Source organism: Mixophyes fleayi, chromosome 1, assembly GCF_038048845.1.
Source record: "Mixophyes fleayi isolate aMixFle1 chromosome 1, aMixFle1.hap1, whole genome shotgun sequence".
In the NCBI taxonomy this organism is placed as follows: domain Eukaryota; kingdom Metazoa; phylum Chordata; class Amphibia; order Anura; family Limnodynastidae; genus Mixophyes; species Mixophyes fleayi.
Window position 1 is genome coordinate 70,861,003 of NC_134402.1, and position 19,466 is coordinate 70,880,468.

Consider the following 19,466-nt stretch of genomic DNA (forward strand, 5'->3'; position numbering starts at 1 on the left):
CCCCCCCCCCAGCAGCAGATACACTTTAACATATTTCATTTAACTGCAAACTTGTAGACTGTAACACATTTATTGTCATTTCCTTTCCTCTCTTCATATCACCAAGGTCTGTCCTTCCAACAACAGAATAATGTCTCCTATAAATAGAGAAGAGATAATTTATTGCCACAAATTAGTTCAAGCCTTTGGCCTAATATTTCTATTTCCATTGAATCATTTTCCAACTGTTTATTTGTTTTATTGTGTTAGTTTTGGTTTTATTCAAACCATTGAAGCCAAGAACTTGGAGTTTGTATAGGCACTCCTGAAAATCGCTCAGCTGAAATGCTGCTCCCATTCCACATATCTGACAACAGAGGAGTGGCAGTAATGAATAGAGAGACAGAGCCTGCAATAATTTTATAAGACATGCTGCGAAACAGTTTCTGTAGTTATACATTATTTATAGGTCATGACAATTAATTTAGTGGATTCTAGAAGCAAAGGGTATATAGGAAATATGGTGTTTACAGAATCAAACTGTACTCAGCCTCATGAGTGTGTGCCATGGGTGTGGTCCACCATGTTAAGAGGAGTTTAGTATGGTTGGCAGGGTGTAATATTTTTGCTGATGTTCGCTATAACTTTCAGCTAGTATTCCATATTTTGTTTTGCAAATTCATTTGATTGGAGAGGAGAAAAAGATACAGTAAATGCTGTTGAGCGTTGCAAGTTTGTATTTTGCAGATGGTAAATGTTTACAATAATGCCCAACAGGCTGTTTGACTTTGTCATTCACGATTAGCTCACAACACACTGCTATAATTCTATGATGTCCAGCACACACCCAAAGTCTCCAAGACCTGGGTATAAAATATTCTGTCAACAGCAATCTATGATGCGTAAGATTTACATTTTTGTAGTTTTTTTTAATACATTTTTTTTAATCTACTATGGGGCTGATTCAAGACGTATTTTCCGTGATTAAAAAGACAACACAACGTTTGCGTAGTTCCACCGATGTTCAACTCCAAGTGTTTCTTAAGATGTATTACAATGTGAATACAGGTATAAGTACTTTAGGTATAAACAGTGCTCACGTTCCATGAGTGAAGACACAAACACAGAGAGAAGTAGTTTTGTTTGGATCATTTGCATTATATTTACTACATGTGTATTTACAATGAATCAAAACGCACATAGCTGTTATATAATCATAAATTAAAACAAGTAGTAACAATAAAATAACCAACCAATTAAAAAAAGTTTACTATATTTTTCTTCAATATAAAGCATATGTTTGAGGGTTTTTTTTTATTTAATCTATTATTTTAAACGAAATAAATAACTGCACTGTGTAGAGTGCATACAATGCGTGTTGAAAATAAATCTTCAATGCATACAGTCTTTCTGTGATCGCTACTGAGACGCATGCATGAAAGGTAGGAAACAAAGGCAAAGGTTTCACATTCCTCCTAAGCAGCGAATAAATGATGCACTCACCCAATCAGAATGGGAGAGGTATTGTCGTGTTGATCATCACCGTCATCTGGCATTTACACCTGCACTGTAGCAAATGCAAAAGATACAGCTGAAGGCTTCCATACTTATGTTAAACACAGGATTTGAATTAGCTGCATATGTGTGAACACACCCGTACTGAATATGGCTTTACTTAGTCGCCCCTGCAGTCACTATTCCACCTCTGAAGTTGTAAAGGGTTGTAAGTGTCAGATGATGTGTGAGGATATGATTTCTGTACAATTGCGCAAGTTTGGTTTTGTAGCCATGTGCTGTGTGCATTCACCCAAGATACGCTCCGCAACCGAGTGAAAGTCCGGACTTGAGTCAGGTCCTATGTGTCTCAGAAGAAAAATCATTGCTTTATCAATAGTTTCTGCTTGTATTCCATAGTTCTAAAGCTTTTGTCACACACACAAATATTCACAAGTGAGCAGGCATCATATAATCAAATACTATTTTGATTAGAAACACAAATCTACCTAAACAAATGTAAACTATAATTACATTTTATGCAAGAAAACAGGCAGTTTACAGCTAGTTTTATTAATGATGATGGTAGGAAATAAGTGCAGATTTTCCCAGCAAAACATAGAACAAAGTCCTTGACTGTCCAGCTCGTACCAGACAAGCATTTCTCTAACAGTGAGTGGGCTTTGAGCATGCTCTTGTAGATCTGTATAACCCCCATTCCCCATGATTAGATCCAAGTGTTTGTTGAATTGTCTGAACCTTCATAAAGGACTGGAAGCTGAAGACAGTTAATAGACTTGTTAGGCGAAAATCTGGAATGATATTCTGAGTGGCTGTCCCAGAAAACACACTGCCACTCACTCCAGGGGGTAAGTTTATCAAGCCGCCGGGTTTGAAAAAGTGGAGATGTTGTCTGTAACAAACAGATTCTAGCTGTCATTTGTAGAATGTACTAAATAAATGATGACTAGAATGTTATTGGTTGCTATAGGCAACATCTCTTTATCAAACCCGCAGCTTGATAAATTTACCCCAGGACTCCCTTTCCAGCTATCCAAAACTAATAAAAACCCATTTTGTTGCCTCCACAGACAATAAGTCCTCAAAATCAGTAATCTGGGCATACACCCCTCCTAACACTCCTCCAGTATTATTCATCTCACTATATATAGCGGAAGCCATGAATTTGTATCTGTATATATGATATATGACAATGAAGCTTTAAAAGAAGCTTGAAGAGTTCCTATAAATATGTCACGGACACTTCCAGCCAGAGACCAGGAGTTCCACAGTCGTGACACAGGGAAAGAAATCGTTCTCCACACTCATCAACTCTTAATGCTGTGTATATGGTTTGTTCTCATTAGGCAATGACACGTGTGTTAAGGGAAGTATGTATGGATTGATGTCATTTGTACTGTGCATATTGAGTTTTTTAAGTATTTAAGAACACAATTCCATCTATCATCTATATCAGTGATCGGCAACCTGATACACTACAGGGACTACATGAGCGACCCCCTAAAACCTTCAAAAGGGTCCATAATTACCATAATCTCAGTAATCACATAAATCAATACATTTTCTCAACAAGAGAGACCCTTATCTGTAATAACATATTAGCTGGCATTTTAAACAAGTGTTACAAACTATAACACACACATTTACCAATAAATCAGGAAGGAGCTGGCAGCCAGTGACTTGGAGGACCGCATGCAGCCTTGAGGCCACCTGTTGCCCATCACTGATCTATATGATACAACTCCGCATGAGACCCATCTAATTGTTAATTGTGTTAGAATGTCAACTCTAAAGGCTAAAATTGTCCTTTCAGAAGCTGCAAAAATATGGACACATAGCAGATGACTTTTGCACAAGTGGCCTATTTAATCTTTGGGGAATTGCTTCCATACAAAGGCTTTCCATGACCATGTGTGGGATTGTGCTCTGAGATGGAATTGTGCATGCTGGCAAACGCTACAGGAAGGTAGTGGTTAGCACTTCTGCCTCACAGCACTGGGGTCATGAGTTCAATTCCCGACCATGTCCTTATCTGTGTGGAGTTTGTATGTTCTCCCCGTGTTTGCGTGGGTTTCCTCCTGGGTCCTCCGGTTTCCTCCCACACTCCAAAAACATACTAGTAGGTTAATTGGCTGCTATAAAAAAAATAAAAAAATTGACCCTAGTCTCTCTCTGTGTGTGTGTGTGTGTGTGTATGTATGTTAGGAAATTTAAACTGTAAGCTCCAATGGGACAGGGACTGATGTGAATGAGAACAGCGCTGCGGAATCAGTGGCGCTATATAAAATAAATGTTGAATGGTGATTATAATAAGGCGGTATTGGCACTCTTCATTTTATCTTTTACATTTCTACATTTTACTAATGTAATTACTTTCCGCTTTCCCACATAACTTGCGTGTGGAAGGTCTAGAAAGCCCCATTGAAGATTTTGGCTGACGCCCATTCTCTAGCACCAATGAGAACATGGGAAAAATAAGTTACTTTGCGGGGCTGAAAAAACTTTGCTGCAGCCACTAAACAAGAACAGCTGCATTAATGCGCTATCCCTACCCTGTGAAGCCGATTCTGTAATGTAGAACCAACTTGTAATGGTGGTGGATGGGTGTGGGCCTGTGGAAGGGCCAATAATTATCATTATTTATTTTTATAGCGCCAACAACTTCCGTAGTGCTTTACAAACGGGAACACATACAGTAATAAAACAATACTGGGTAATACAGACAGAGAGAGCGGTAAGAATGCCCCGCTCGCAGCTTACATACAATCTATGGGCAAGTAGCTTGACCGGGTAGCTGCCATCTTTATTCGCTAATCTATACAAGCAGGTGCCATTGTGCAAGGCCAGGCGTATGGCATCACAAAAGTTGAGTTTGCTCTGGTTGTCCAGTTTTTTGCAGCTTCATAAATGCCACATTTAATGTATAACTACAGTTGTAATATTTTAATGGCTGGAGTCGATTTTAGTTTCTTATTTGACCTTACTAATATTTTTTTTTTTTTTGGCTTTCCTTGTAGCTATAATGGCGTTTCTGTTTGACCTGAAAGCTCTGGTTGACATGATGTCCATTGGAACACTCCTGGCCTACTCCCTTGTGGCAGCCTGTGTTCTCATCCTCCGGTACAGTGCATTCCATTCTGGCAACTTGACAATTGTCATATTTCCTTTATAACTAAGGCTAGGTTTTTTTGTATCTTAATACAGCACACTTTCTAATCAGATGTTTTCTTCCACTTTCACTGATTCTATTAGAAATATATTATATATAATCCTTTGTTAAAAAAGGGTTTATGTTTTGCATTATATATAGATCATATTTCAGTAGAAGAGGGACCTAAGTTATTTCCTATAACTGTAAACTCTGTATTCTGTATCCAGTTTGAGGAATGTGAAATGTTACATTGAATTCTTGGCTGAGGCTTAATGATTTTTCTTAGACTTCATTTGATGATATGTTAGAAACTTCAATAGAGCAGCTTGTAATTGTGGAATGTTTAACGTGGCTTTCCACTGTCAACTTGTGTTTTAAATCCCTCCCCCTTCCTCACATTAGTTTTTCCCAGGAGAGGAACCCTGGCTGTTTGCTCAAATATCCACAGGGTCAAAAAACTATATTTAGTGGGGACCTCTTCTGGCAGTCTTCATAATGATCTCTAAGCTAGAACGACGTTCCTTTGAACAAAGCATTTCTCACACTCTTGTTTTTTTCAGTAAGAGTGAAATTATTTTGCTTCTAATATATGATTTAATGGTAATTGTGCTGCTTTGTAGCAATTTATGAAAATTCATTATTTCCAAATGCTTTATTACAATTCATTTATAAGAAATAAATGTATCCATCCTTCATTTGGCCTCTGCATTTGGGAATACTCACTGATATTTCCTAACAATTTACATTTAATCAATAAATTCTAAGTATTCAAAGTATTTTGGTATGAGGGGAGGGGTTAGATTAGTTCTAAGGGCCCTGGATCTGAAACTCATGATGATTATTATGATTATGCTATTATATACCTTTATATGCTGCAGGTTATTTTAGACATTGTATTATTTGCCGATACTGGCGTTAAAGCTTAACTTACAGCTTCACAAGGCCTGTCTTGGGGTATACATGCATATGTGACCCAGCTAGCCAATTTGTGAATGCACAATGGACGCAGAGACTTGGAGATATATTTACTAAACTGCGGGTTTGAAAAAGTGGAGATGTTGCCCATAGCAACCAATCAGATGCTAGCTGTCACTTTGCAGTAAAAAGTAGATAAAAATATTTTTTAAATAAATATATATATTTTTAAAACAATTGCCTAATGAAAAAAGAAATGCTTTATTCCAAAAATTATCATGAGATAGGGACAGCAAAAGAAGGATTGCGACGGTTAAATATGTGAATATTATCACTTGCAGTTTCCTCCGGCAATAGCAGTGGGATAAATGTAAAAAAAGCCCTGTGTCCACGAATTTACCCTTGTGCCAGGCACATTATAAAAAAAATATGCAATGTATATTATATAAAATACAATGGTGCTGTATGGGAAGACTCATTACGAACATAGTACACTATAATGCTCGGAGGCTTTGAGAACACACTTCTAGGTTCTGTTTACGATATACGTAACATGGTTTTTCAATACCTATATACAAGCTCTAAGTTATTTAATTTTTTTCAAGTGTGTCGCTCGTTCCCTAGTGAATTCCAGATTTAAACATTTATTTAATTGCTCTTACAGCTACCTAGTGATAAAAGTATACCTACCCCAATAATAATAGCAGCTAAATAAATACATAAATAAAACAAAGGCTGATTTGAGCTATAGGAAATAACAACGAAAAAGCTATTTTAATCACATTTAATAATTCATATCCTGACCTCTCTGTTGCTTGGTATCAAGGCTTTTATATAATGAATTATTGCCAAATATGTTGTTTTGTTCTTTAACTTTAGTTGCTAATAATATTATGTATTATCTTTCATTAGACTGCAGTAGTTAGTGAATAGTAACTATCTTATGTAAGAGTTGGCTTAGGTAGTTGCCTGGTTCTTTCAAATAAACAAAATCTGTCAGTGTCTCACATTAAGTGCGTTGGGTGTGGGATTGGGATTTTTGGCATTCAGTGCCTTGATGAGTCAGAATTATTATGATGCTTGGAAAATATTACATAAAATGGATCTCTGGTCTTAACTATATAAAGTGTTATCTATGCCTAAACTTTAGGTGACGTACTAAACCAATAACTGTGAAAAAGTGGAAAATAAATCAAATTCCATTTCTCTAGTGACATTATTGGCCTCACTTAGAGTTGGCGGCAAAATTGCAAGCCAAATATATGCTTAAAAAAACCCGCTGCAATATTGCAGTTGTACGTTGTATTTTGCATGTATTTTAAGATATATGCAACCTTGCAATCTAGTGTATAGATACGTCCATGACCAAAATGTAGCTATTATCTTCACCAAGGTATAAAATTACACCATAGCTATGGAACATACAAACATACACATACTAAAAGACATATATTAAGGATTTGTGTAAGTCAAAATCGTATGCGTCTTCGCACAGTTTCTGTGCTCAATTTACCTGTTAACGTCTCTGACCCAAAGTGCAATTGGCTGCAACATACATCCGGTTTTATTATTATTAGAAAAATACATCAACTTTTTGGATATCGCTAATGGTTCCGTTTTTCTCTGCTCACTGCCAGATGACAGTCAAAGTGTGGATTAGGGGCGTGTCTGGATTTAGACTAGTACTAGCCACACCCCACATATATATCTGTATCTATGTATATATTATATATATTATATTAAGTTCAATTTCCATATATCACTTTCTATATAGGTACCAGCCCGGCTTAGGTTATGAGAAACCTAAATGTGCTCCTGCTAAAGAAATGCTGTCTGCATCAGAAAGAGAGTCAATGACGAACGAGTCACAAATCAATATCCTACAGGAACCGGGATTCAGTTTTCACTCTCTGCTATATCCCGCCAGCGTGCCAACGGAACAGTCCGCCTCTGTGGTTAGCTATCTAGTGGGACTGCTGGGTAAGACAGCATTGTGTGTTTGAAATGGCAATAACTGTACGTTCCACTGGGAAATCTCTCTCATGCTGCCCTTACTCAAATATCATTTGGAAAGACAAGCGGTGGGATCGAGTATAGCCACAAAAAATATATACATGTGGGACATATTAAATGCTGTGTATATCTTTTTGTTTAACAGTTAAAAGGGTTTTCCCCTATAATTTACTGGGGTGTACATACCATTCTGCAACTTTTACTCAATATATTGCTTTGCCTTTATTTTTCCTGCCATGGAGTATGACGCTACCCTGTACTTTAAATAAAAATGTATCCACATGAAATCTCCTCCTTCCATCTCTTTTCTACCGCCCCCACAACTCAACGCTCCTCTCCCTCCAGCCACCACCTCTTATGCTCCTTCCGCCCCATTACATGTGACGAAGTCCATTCTCTTCTATTATCCTCTCTCTCTCTCTCTCTCCACCTGCCCCCTAGATCCCATCCACTCTCACCTTACTCACATCTTCAATCTATCCCTCTCCACTGGCATCTTACCCTCATCCTTTAAATATGCTCTTGTGTCACCCATTCTTAAAAACCCAATTTTGACCCCACCTCACTCTCTAACTACCACCTCATCTCTCTTCTCCCCTTTGTCTTCAAAATACTTGATCAGCTTGTCTACAAACATCTCACCAGCTACCTCTCTGACAACTCCCTCCTTGATCCTCTCCAGTTTGGCCTCTAGTATCACTTCTATGCCAACGCCACCCAACTCTACCTCTCATCTTCTGATCTCTCCACTTCTTTCTTCTATCAGGTGTCCAGTTGCCTCTTCACCATCTCCTCCTGGATGTCTTTATGCCTTTTCAAACTTAACATCGGCCAAAACTGAACTTATTGTCTTCACTCCCTCAAGACTCTCCTCTCTTCCTGACTTCTCAGTCACTGTTGACAACACCACTATCTCCTCTATTCCCCAGTTCCGCTGCCTGGTTGTCATTCTAGACTCCTCCCTCCCCTTCGCCCCTCACATCCTATCTCTTCCCCAATCCTGTTGCTTCCAGCTCCGCAACATCTCTCATATCAGACCCTTCCTCTCCCTTGATGCCACCAAAACTCTTATCCACTCACTGATCATTTCTCACCTTGACTACTGCAACCTTCTCCTTACTGGCCTCCCTCGCTCCCATCTCGCTCCTCTTCGATCTATACTTAATGCTGCAGCAAGACTTCTTTTCCTCTCTTTCTGTTCCCCTCTCTGCCAAGCCTTACACTGGCCCCCCTTCCCCTACAGAATCCTCTTCAACCTCCTCACCGTCACATACAAGCCCTTTCCAACTCCACTGCTTCCTACATCTCCAACTTCATCTCCATACATGCTCCCTCCTGCCCTCTCTGGTTGGCCAATGACAGTCGCCTACCCCTCTGGTTACCACATCTCACTCCTGAATCCAATATTTCTCTCATGCTGCTACCCACCGCTGGACGATCTCCTTCATTCTATCAGATTTTATTATATAGATATTTAGGAGATATATTTTATCTACCTGCCTAGCCTGCAAAGCTTCAAACTGTCCTTGAAATCCCACCTGTTCATTAAAGTGTACCATTCCTCCGCTTAATCATTACACTGCGTAGTATACCTCACCCTCCTTCATCTCTCCTACTCTCGCTCCTTGCCCTAAGATCCCGTTACACTGATTCACTCCCATGTTTCAACCATTTGTTTCCCCTTTCCCTTTAGATTGTAAGCTCTAGTGAGCAGGGCCCTCTTCCTTCTTGTTCTCATTACCTATAACTTTTGCTCACCAGCTACACTCTTTGCCCCTTGACGCCACTCCTCTATTGTCTTCACACCTCATTCGGGGGCTCTGATTTTGTTAGTTGCGCCCATGCTAATGGGCACAGCTTTCAGCTTGCACTGAATATACCCCTTGCACCCCATTACCCTTCTAGTCTAACAAAAGCTGTGTTAGGAGTTATAATGTTATTTGTTTACTGTATTGCACTGTAATACCATGTACTGTCTTGTTGTTTGCCCTCTGTATGGCGTTGTGGAGCTTGTGCCGTACTAAAAATAAAGGTTAATAATATTAATAATAATCTACCTAATAGTATTTTGTCATGTTCAAGGGCAACAAAAAACAACAACCCTGTCTAGATAGAGTAAATGATTGGTAAAAAATGCAGAGCCACAAATAAAAAGCAATTTATTTATTTCCAGGACAGTACAGAATGTACAGACCATTGAATCAATTTTATCTGAAGGTGGAAATACATTTAAAGTGGACCTATCATGAATTTCCATTTTGTGATTCAGTAGTAGATCAATAAATATCGCTTTATTGTACTAGCTGTTTATTCTAAAACATCCTTTTGTAGTTGTTTCATTGTACGTCCTTTATCTGTCAACTAATCACAGCTACATTTAGTGGAAAGTGCTTGTGAGAGCAAAGGCCGTAACATCATAATGTCTTTCCAATGAACATGTCTATAACCTCTATTCCATCATCCCTGTGATAGGAATAAATATAACAACCTTTTCTAGCAGGGATCACGTTTTAAAGGTTTGACTTCAAAATCAGGATTCCTGACAAAAACTCTGAACACAGTTGCACGCAAATTGTGTTTTAAGAAAGAGCGCAGAGATTGAGCATAGTTCTGACCGCTGTCAAATCCAAGAGTATCTCAACATACGTTTCATTTTGAGTCTGGGTGGAAGTACGCTCTGCCTGAACGGTACTTGCTGTATGTAGACAGACACAACAGACTGCAAGCGTATGTATAATATAAGGTCACATCAGAACGCATACAAAATGTGTCATTTAAACTATAAGAGTAACTCTTAACAGTATAATCATTAAATATTTATTTTACATTTTTCTTCTTAATTTTTGTTTACATTACATACATAAATAAAGATGCTTGCAGTGCATACTATACATACTATGGGCCTGATTCATTAAAGAAAGCAAGTAAAAAAAATGAATATGTTTTCTCCTGGACAAAACCATGTTACAATGCAAGGGGTGCAAATTAGTTTATTATTTTGTGCATAAGTTAAATACTATCTGTTTTATCATGTAGCACACAAATACTTGAGAGCTTTATTTTTACCCAAAATTTAAAGTTCATCTAGGACATGCCCTATCCAACTATAAATCCTCCATCATATTTTAAATTGAGCTCCCCCTGCAATGCAACATGGTTTTGCCAAGTTATTCATTTTTTTTGCTATACATTCCTTAATGAATCAGGCCCAATGTGGTTTTATAGTCTATATTACTCACAAACTCATGCTCTGTGCTAGCAAGTGGCACCCATACATCTACTTTTTCAATCAAAGACTATGCCAGGTCAATCTTTACTATCAGTCTGCATTTACACCAGCCCTGTAGTGGTTGCAAATGATATGGGTGAAACCAAGAATACATATGAGACACCCAGGACTTGAGTCTGCCCCATATCTCTGCCAGAAACCCCTTACTGTGCATGGTCTACGTTAGTCCTTCCCCCCACCTGTTCCACCTCTCAATTTATAGGCAGACATAAGTGTCACTTGCTCTCAGACATGAATTGCATGCACTTGGAGTCATTGGCGTAAGGTCCGTTTGTGAGCCCAGTGCGGAATCATGCAGGATATGGCACACAAATGGACATATGTCCGAAAATAAACCAGGCTCATCATTGTCAGACCTTCACAATTGCAATGAATGAGTTGTATTGTGTGACATTTTTCTCTAGTCTGCAAGATGTGAGTCCTTTACATTGTAGTTTCATGTCGAGTCAAATTGTCTGCAGATTTGTGTAGTATCGGAAAAGTATGTGGCTACATATGTATTCATGTTACTGTCCACCGGTGTTCCCTCTAAGCTGAGAAATCTGGAAAAGGTAGAGTTAAACCTGTATTTTACTAGGAAACATCCTGCAGATTGTAAATGCAAACCTTTCAGGTGGAGCCCTCATTAGAGTGACCTTTTAACTCTTTCCTTTCCAGATTGCTTAGCTTAGAGCAGGCCTGTCCAACCTGCGGCCCTGCAGGTGTTGTGAAACTACAAGTCCCAGCATGCCCTTCCAGCTATCAACTGGTTGTCTACCGGCAAAGCATGCTGGGGCTTGTAGTTTCAAAACACCTGGAGGGCCGCAGCTTGGACAGGCCTGGCTTAGAGGGAACACTGCTGTCCACAAGACATCATTCATTCCGTCATTTCACATTAGTTCACCAAACAATGGAATTATTCAATTATTGGACCACTCGATTATATAAGATGGTTTGCATTTAAAGTAGAAAAATTAAAATGGAATCATTTAAACTTTGTATGTGATCTATAGGTATGTAATGCACTAAATGTCTTTTTTGTCTGATCTAGAAAAGTGACATATAAGCTTCTTTAATTCTAAGTTTAATATTTGGTGTGGTAATACAATATAATCAATTCAGCTACATCTGTCAAAAGAAAGAAGTGAATAAGTAATACAATAATGATTATTTTCTCCTCTTTTTTGCAGCATTAATTATTTGTGCATTAAGCGTCCTGGGAACTTATGCAATCCAAGCAATAAGTAATGTGGAAGCGTGGAGTATCGCCCTTCTCACGGTCTTCATCATACTCATTGTCTTGATTGTCTTAATCATCTGGAGACAACCTCAGAACCAGCACAAAGTTGCTTTTATGGTAAACATGACTTGGGTTCTGCTCAGCATGTGCATGTGTTAGCCTCCTATTACTAGCCATCAAAGGCCCTATGTGATAATGATTTAGGCCATTGCTGGAGGACACCTAGGTGACAAGGTGGTAGACATTATCTTGGCCCACTGACACACTAGGTGGGACAAGGAAGACCCCTCAAATGCAGTGGAGTTATCTGGGTTCCATCACTTAGGATCCAGTTGTTTGGATCAGTGTTGTTGTAATTCACTTCATTTCAGCACTGCTTATTAGGGCACCATTTATTCTGCCCTCGTTAATTTGTTTCTCAAACCTGAATTCTTAACCCCAGTCCCTAACCCAAGTCAATTCCTGTCTCCAATCCATATCCCCAGTCTTTTAAACAACTCCCTAACTCCTGTTCACAATTTGTAATCTAACACCAGCCCCACTATATATATTTTTCATTAAGTTGCAGACTAAAGAACAGAATCAATACAAACTGATGCTCTACTGTCTAATTCTAACTTGGCAGCCAAATAAACTAGAGCCCATATGGCCTGGTGCCCAATTGATTTGCATCCCAAATGAACTGGCATGGAAATGAGCTGGCACTAATATGAACTGGATCATGGAGCCCAGGTGATGTGGCGCCCAAAATGACTTGAGCCCAAATGACTTGGGGCCTGATTCATTAAGGATCTTAACTTAAGAAACTTGATAGCTTATTTTTACACTAAAATTTAAAGTTGATATTTGTGTGCTACATGAAAAAACAGTCAGTATTTAACTTATGTGCAAAACAGAATACTAATTTGCACCCCTTGCATTGTAACATGGTTTTGTCCAGGAGACTTAAATAAGAAGTTTCTTAAGTTAAGATCCTTAATGAAATAGGCCCTTGGTGTCCAACTGAACTGAAGTCACAATTACCTGATACCCATATGTACTGGAGACCAAATATGTGAACACAAATTATATGTTTTGAGAGGAATGCAGCAAAGCTGTACTTTGTGAGTTAGTCGTGCAGTATACGTCTCAGACATTTACTGACAATGTAGCAGGTTACACCCAGTATGCTGACATGTTTATATACATTATGTTATTTCTGTCCCTTTTCCGAGTAATGCAAAGTGTGTAATACTGTTTATTCCTCTGCTATAGGTTCCACTCTTACCGTATCTGCCAGTTGTTAGTGTCCTGGTAAATGTTTACCTAATGGTACAGCTAAGCGGTGACACCTGGATAAGATTTACTGTTTGGATGTGTCTTGGTAAGTCACATTAAGATTCAAATCATAAGAATTATTTTATTATGAAGATATAATATTAACTCACTATGTATTTCCATCAAATATAAATGATTACTAAAATTAACGATCTTAACACTCCAAATAAAAAATATTTATCCAAGTGATAAACTAATAATACTGACTTACTCTCATTAATTCTATAATATCTATGTTTGCATACTGGTAGCTACACTATCAGGGGAGGGCTGGCAAATTTTAGCCCGGGGGGAAAGACTCGATTTAACAGCATAAAAATGCAGGTGCCCCAGTACCCAGCCCCTTGTAGCCCACTATGGTACCGGCCCCGGGGGGCAGATGCCCCCCCCCTGCCCTGCATCCCAGCCTGCCCTGTACACTACTGGAGCAGTGCTGTGTGTGCTTTCAGCAGTTAAGGCATTTTATCACAATAGTCATGTTCTGCTATTTTCGATTTAATGGGGAGCTGTAAACATATAAAACGTATACTGACATTCATTGCTAAAAGGGCAGTTTATACAGTAACCCAAAGTCAGTGACTTGAAAGATACATATGGTAGCCATAAATGGACAGGACTATTAAACTGATACATTTCTGGTGGGCAGTTGAAACTAAAGAAGACAGTGCAGTCTTTTAGATATTTTTTTTAGTTTTTGTTCTTTCTTAAATGGGGCACAGTATATTAAATAACTTGTAGACAGAGATGGACACTTTCATATATGAAACCTATCATACCACCATTTTTAGCAGTTTAAGCATTTCTTCAACATTCTTCCTTCCACTAAATTAAACATTTTTGATCTGTAACAAACACTGTGCAAAGAAATGATCTAGTATTGTTCTAGCACCTTCCCTGCCTGTATACCAGCAAATAGAGTCCTTAATGTGTATACTGTGATATTAGAGAGCGTTGCATTGTTTAATACAATTTTTCTATATACCACTGTTGTTTTGTAGGTTTCCTGATTTACTTTGCTTACGGCATAAGAAATAGCCTTGAAGGAAAACCCAAAAAACATAGCGAGGAGGAGGAAGAGGAGGACGATGACTCTGACAACAGTGGGACTGATGAGAAAACACTAGGAAAACAGAACGAGGAAGAAAATGCGAAAGAAAGTGATCATTTTATATTGCGTGAAAGGACAAGTGAATGCTAGTGATAGCCAACTTCTCGAGAGGATATGCGATGCTTCAGCACTGTGCCCAAAGTGCTGGAATGCTGACAGATCACACCAGGACAGAGCTCTGTGCTATAGATCTATGAGTTCTCCTAAAAACAACTTGTAACTATGTTTTCCATGTCTCCTAAACAAAGTGAGTTGTTTTGAGGTCTTGCTGCTAAATAGCTTTATTTTGTATCTACATGTCTTACTGTGCAACAGCTTCTCAGTGATTGAATATAAGGTAAAACGTATGGCCGACCAGAACCTGAAAGAGAAAAAAGATAAATATTTTTTTTACCTTTTTTTAAATGGGCAGTAGGCCACATTCCTTACGCCCCTTTTTATCTGACTAAAATATGAAATGCAACATATGTATTTTATTTTTTTTACAAAAAAAACCAAAACCCTGCGATCATGAAATCAGCAAACATTTCTCAGAAGAGTTTCTCATAATTCTGGACTTTTCAAAATGAAATATATTGCGTGAGGAAACTTGCCTAATCTTGTGGGCAAATCCATGAGCAATGTAAGACAGTCCTCTATCATCCCACACAGTAAGCTACTGAGAAGGATTTAATGCGGTTTGTCTGTAGTGGATGGTTGTTAATTCGGTATCTGTATAAAACGGTTGTAAAATGTTAACAAATCGTTTTTGTAATAACTCACTGAAAATAGAACAATGTGTTGTATCCTATAGCAGCCAATAGTCAAACATTTTTTATAAGTCTGACCTGATCTAGCTATTATCTTATTGGTCTCTATGGCTTATAGTCCATTTTTGCTATAAGCTACATGTTGTTAAATTAATATTGTGGTGATCACATATGCATTTTGCCAGTAATTGCTGCATGTGTGGCCCCAATACCACCGCAATACTCGGGAATGAACCTATCATAGGGGGTCTTCAATGAACATTAAATGGGGTTGGACGTTGACTGCTGTCATCTTCCTACCGTGCTAACAGGCACCAGAAAAGTTGGAGAAGTGAATATATAGGCTACAGTCTCATTAGTTTTGGTTCAGTCCACAATATGACTGCCTGCACTGTGTGCAGGCAACAGGTACACCTTCAGAACCCCATAAACTATTATCATCCTTCAAGGAAATCCTTCGACTACCCCTTAGTAAAAGGAATCAACTGCTCCCTCTGATTTTAATGTTTAGTAGCACATGGTATTATTTTTCCATACTGTCATAGTGTGTTGTGCTACTCTAGTATTGTTTATATGATCTTGTACAGTCTGTAGTGTTATTTAGACTAAAATAGTTTTTTTTTAGTAAAGTAAGATAAACACTGTGTTGGCCAATAACATTCTGCAGGTCTGGGGAGCTTACGGACACTTAATTAGTGACCTATATATCTATACATTGATACATAGTCTAACACTGTTACATTAATAGCTTAAAGCACTAATTACTTTATTACAGAAGTTTTACTAACTCTTCTATATATTGTGTATTTCATACCATGTGCTCAATCTGTAAGAAGCGTGCTTTTATATACCGGTAAAACCAATGTTTATCTTTTTGTATAAATTTGTATATTTGGTATCTTTGTTATTTTGAAATTGTCCCTTTTATTTACCTTTTCTTATTTTTCCGTTTCGGTTTATTTGCAGGGATAGATCATTGGCCCTTAAAAAAGTAGTGATGGCTTGGTATCAGTTCATAAGTATGAATGATTAAAAATATAAAACTCAGATATTGATCTAAAGAGAGATAACTAAATAATACGTCAGTTATAAAGAACAGACATGACTGATGGAAGCTCCCTATGAGTCAGTAGTCTGAGGGCATCTGAGACTGATAAATGGTGGATAACAGTTATAGCCAAATTACTGTAGTAATACTAAGTAATGACACTAGTGTATGTTCTAATATTTAAGAAATAAGTATTAAAGTAACATAAACCAGTGCTGTACATTTTTGTCTATAGGCTATATAAAATGCAATTAATGTGAGTATTATTAAATACAAGAAAATTGTATTAACATTGTCTAGTTTGTAAAAAGCAAGTCACTGTGTAGTGTCATGTAAAATTATTTGAATTATTTTAAATACACCTATGTATCCTGGGTGTGGGTTAAGTAAAATTAAAGTATTGACCATATATTTTATTTAGGTTATGCTGTGATGTTGTAGAACGTGATTAATGCAGTTTACAAATTTCAGTGACTTCAGCTTCAGTTAAATCTATTTAGCGAACGTCTTTATTTTATAATAAAATGTGCCCACATTAATACTTTCCATAACAGGGAAAAATGCGATTATAGGTTAACATCCAATACAAAGTTGTTTTTCCCCATTAGAATCACTCAAGCAGTCTATCTTTATTATGTGTCACTTTGTGTGTTTAAATTGGTTCTATATCAAAATGAGCAAGAAATGGGCTTTCCATAAGTGTGTCTGGGAGGTCTTAAATATGTATTGTATAGGTCGAGATTTGGTTTCTGCTAACTCGGAGGCTGTGTAGAAATCCATATCCTTTTGTTTTGTGAAAAATGCTCTGTGACCCCCTGGTAAACAGAGAGTACACCCCCTATAGGCACCTTATTACCTTGAATCTTATTTAAATAACCACCCAGCCTTTTGTGTTGCATTTCTGGCCTAGTCAGCAGGAAACACTATGATTTGACCATATACCACATGTAAAATCTACATCTGGGGCTTATTGGGCACATTTCTACAAGTAGGACAAATGCCATTAGCTTTGCAGGAGGTGCATTTTTGCACTTTTGTAAATGACCCTTATTGAAAGTAATTGCCCACTTTCCCGGAATGTCCAAGAGTCTCCTGAATTTCTAGGACAGAGGTGTCCAAGCTCAGTCCTCAAGGGCTACCAACAGGTCATGTTTTCTGGATTTTTGTCTGTAGAAACAGGTGTGATAATTACTGACCCAGTCAAATAGATTAACTTACCTGTGCATGAGTAAAGAATTCCTGAAAACATGACCTGTTGGTAGCCCTTGAGGACTGAGTTTGGACACCTCTGTTCTAGGAGATCTCTTGGACTCCTTAGAGAGCAGTGCAACCTCCATCATCTGCCCACTTCTCTAGTGAAGTTCGGGGGTGGAACTTAATGAGGTGAGTCACAACGAATCACATCTTGATGGCCTCGCTGTTGTAGGCTGAAAATTGTGGTGCTGAGAAGCGTTTAACATGGTTTATACCGCCCCCCACCCTCGGTCTCAGTGGCGTGATCTCCCCTCCAGGATCTACTGGAGACCAGATAGTAAAGTTTGTCAAGTAAGTCTTATTATCTGTTGGATTTGTATCATTTAAACAGAATTACCACAAAGGCAGTTTTTTTAATTTGAGCAATGGTGATGTAGTCAAATTATTTACTTAAATGACAGTGAGAAACATTTTCTTGTACGGTCTATTTGAAAAATTTAGAAAAAAAATCACTATTTTAGGAGTGATTTACAGTTGACCCTACTATATGCCTGTGTGCTGATGTGTATATATGGGCCTACACACTTTGTTTCCATTTCTGTGCATCCTTACAATTAGCAAATAGATGCACCCAGAGCAAGTACGAGGCTATCATCATCAAAACTGCACACATCTTGGGCCTGAGTCATTAAGGAGAGCAAAGCAAAAAAATGGAGTAACTTTGCACCTTGGCAAACCCATGTTGCATTGGAGGGGGAGCTACATTTAAAATGTGGGGAAAGACTTATAGTTGGGATAGGGCATGTTCTAGATCAACTTTAAATTTTAGTGTGAAAATAAAGTTGCCAAATATTTATGTGCTATATGACAAAAAATCCAGTATTTTCCTTATGTGCTAGATAATAAACGAATTTGCACCGCTTTGCATTGTAACATGGTTTGCCCAGTGCACTTAAATCCAGCTCCTAATAACCCCCTTACTATTAAACACATCCCAGAATAAAATGGACATAGGCAAAGGTAATAAAACGATTTTGGGCTTTGATGAGTTCCCTCTCTGTCTTTACTACACATACATACAATCCACTCATAGCCGAAGTAAGACATTGTTAATTTTGTAAATGTGTCACAATGCAGTGTGTATTATAATTATTTAACATAATTATCCACCTTTACATGACTTTCATTAATGGTTTTTTACATGCCCACCTAATGTTTATATAACTTGCCCTCAGAAATGAAATAGCTCTGTGTTGTATCCTGGGCACATTAAAAGAAACAATTATTCTGATGATATAAGGATGTAATTGATGGCACAGACAACACCACATATATACAATTATTTACTCTAACAATGTTACAAGGCATGCATAAGCCAATAAATGGATATTTCTTGAAGATAGAAACCAATATAAGGCAGGGTTAGGGCTTTACAAATAAATCAAGCTGTGAAAAAAGCAAGAGTAAAATAGTCTGTAAAGTATTAATAATGCACTCCTCATACTCATAATACTACACACAAAATGAACCTTACCACCTGGTACAAAATGTTCCCAAACTTCCAACTTCATTTATTATTGCAGATACCTGGCCTGAATTGATGTTTAAATATGCACCTTTATTAAAGAAAATGTTGTCAAACCATTTGTCTGCTGCTGACTGAACAGTGTTTGTGCTGCTTGCTGGTAAACTACAACCCTGGACAAAGCACGTTACATATCATACTTGTCCACTCTGTTCAGAAGTTACGCAAACTGAGGCAGCTCTAAGCTGTGTTGTGACTGATAAAAAAAAACATTAAAAACTGATATTCATTATTCTATCATTTACAAAAATGTCAAAATGCCAAATGTTTTCAACAATTACATGTCACTATCAGGCAACATCAAAACAACAGCGAATCAGTCTCCATTGAGCTTATAGCTGCCACTGGTTCAGCAACAACACTTGTGATGTTTGCCCCGTATTT

At 37.9% G+C, this 19,466-nt stretch overlaps 1 protein-coding gene across 3 annotated transcripts in view; it reads left to right on the plus strand.

Annotated features, from left to right (window-relative positions):
• Positions 1-18,540, plus strand: part of SLC7A2 (solute carrier family 7 member 2) — a 79,401-nt gene extending 60,861 nt beyond the window's left edge. For all 3 annotated transcript variants that reach the window (XM_075196418.1, XM_075196408.1, XM_075196428.1), the window contains exons 8-12: positions 4,512-4,614; positions 7,335-7,540; positions 12,032-12,198; positions 13,336-13,444; positions 14,397-18,540. In XM_075196418.1, the coding sequence (XP_075052519.1) occupies positions 4,512-4,614; positions 7,335-7,540; positions 12,032-12,198; positions 13,336-13,444; positions 14,397-14,596 (785 nt within the window). In that variant the 3' untranslated portion in view covers positions 14,597-18,540. The remainder of the gene's footprint in view (positions 1-4,511; positions 4,615-7,334; positions 7,541-12,031; positions 12,199-13,335; positions 13,445-14,396) is intronic.
• The last annotated feature ends 926 nt before the right edge of the window (positions 18,541-19,466 follow it).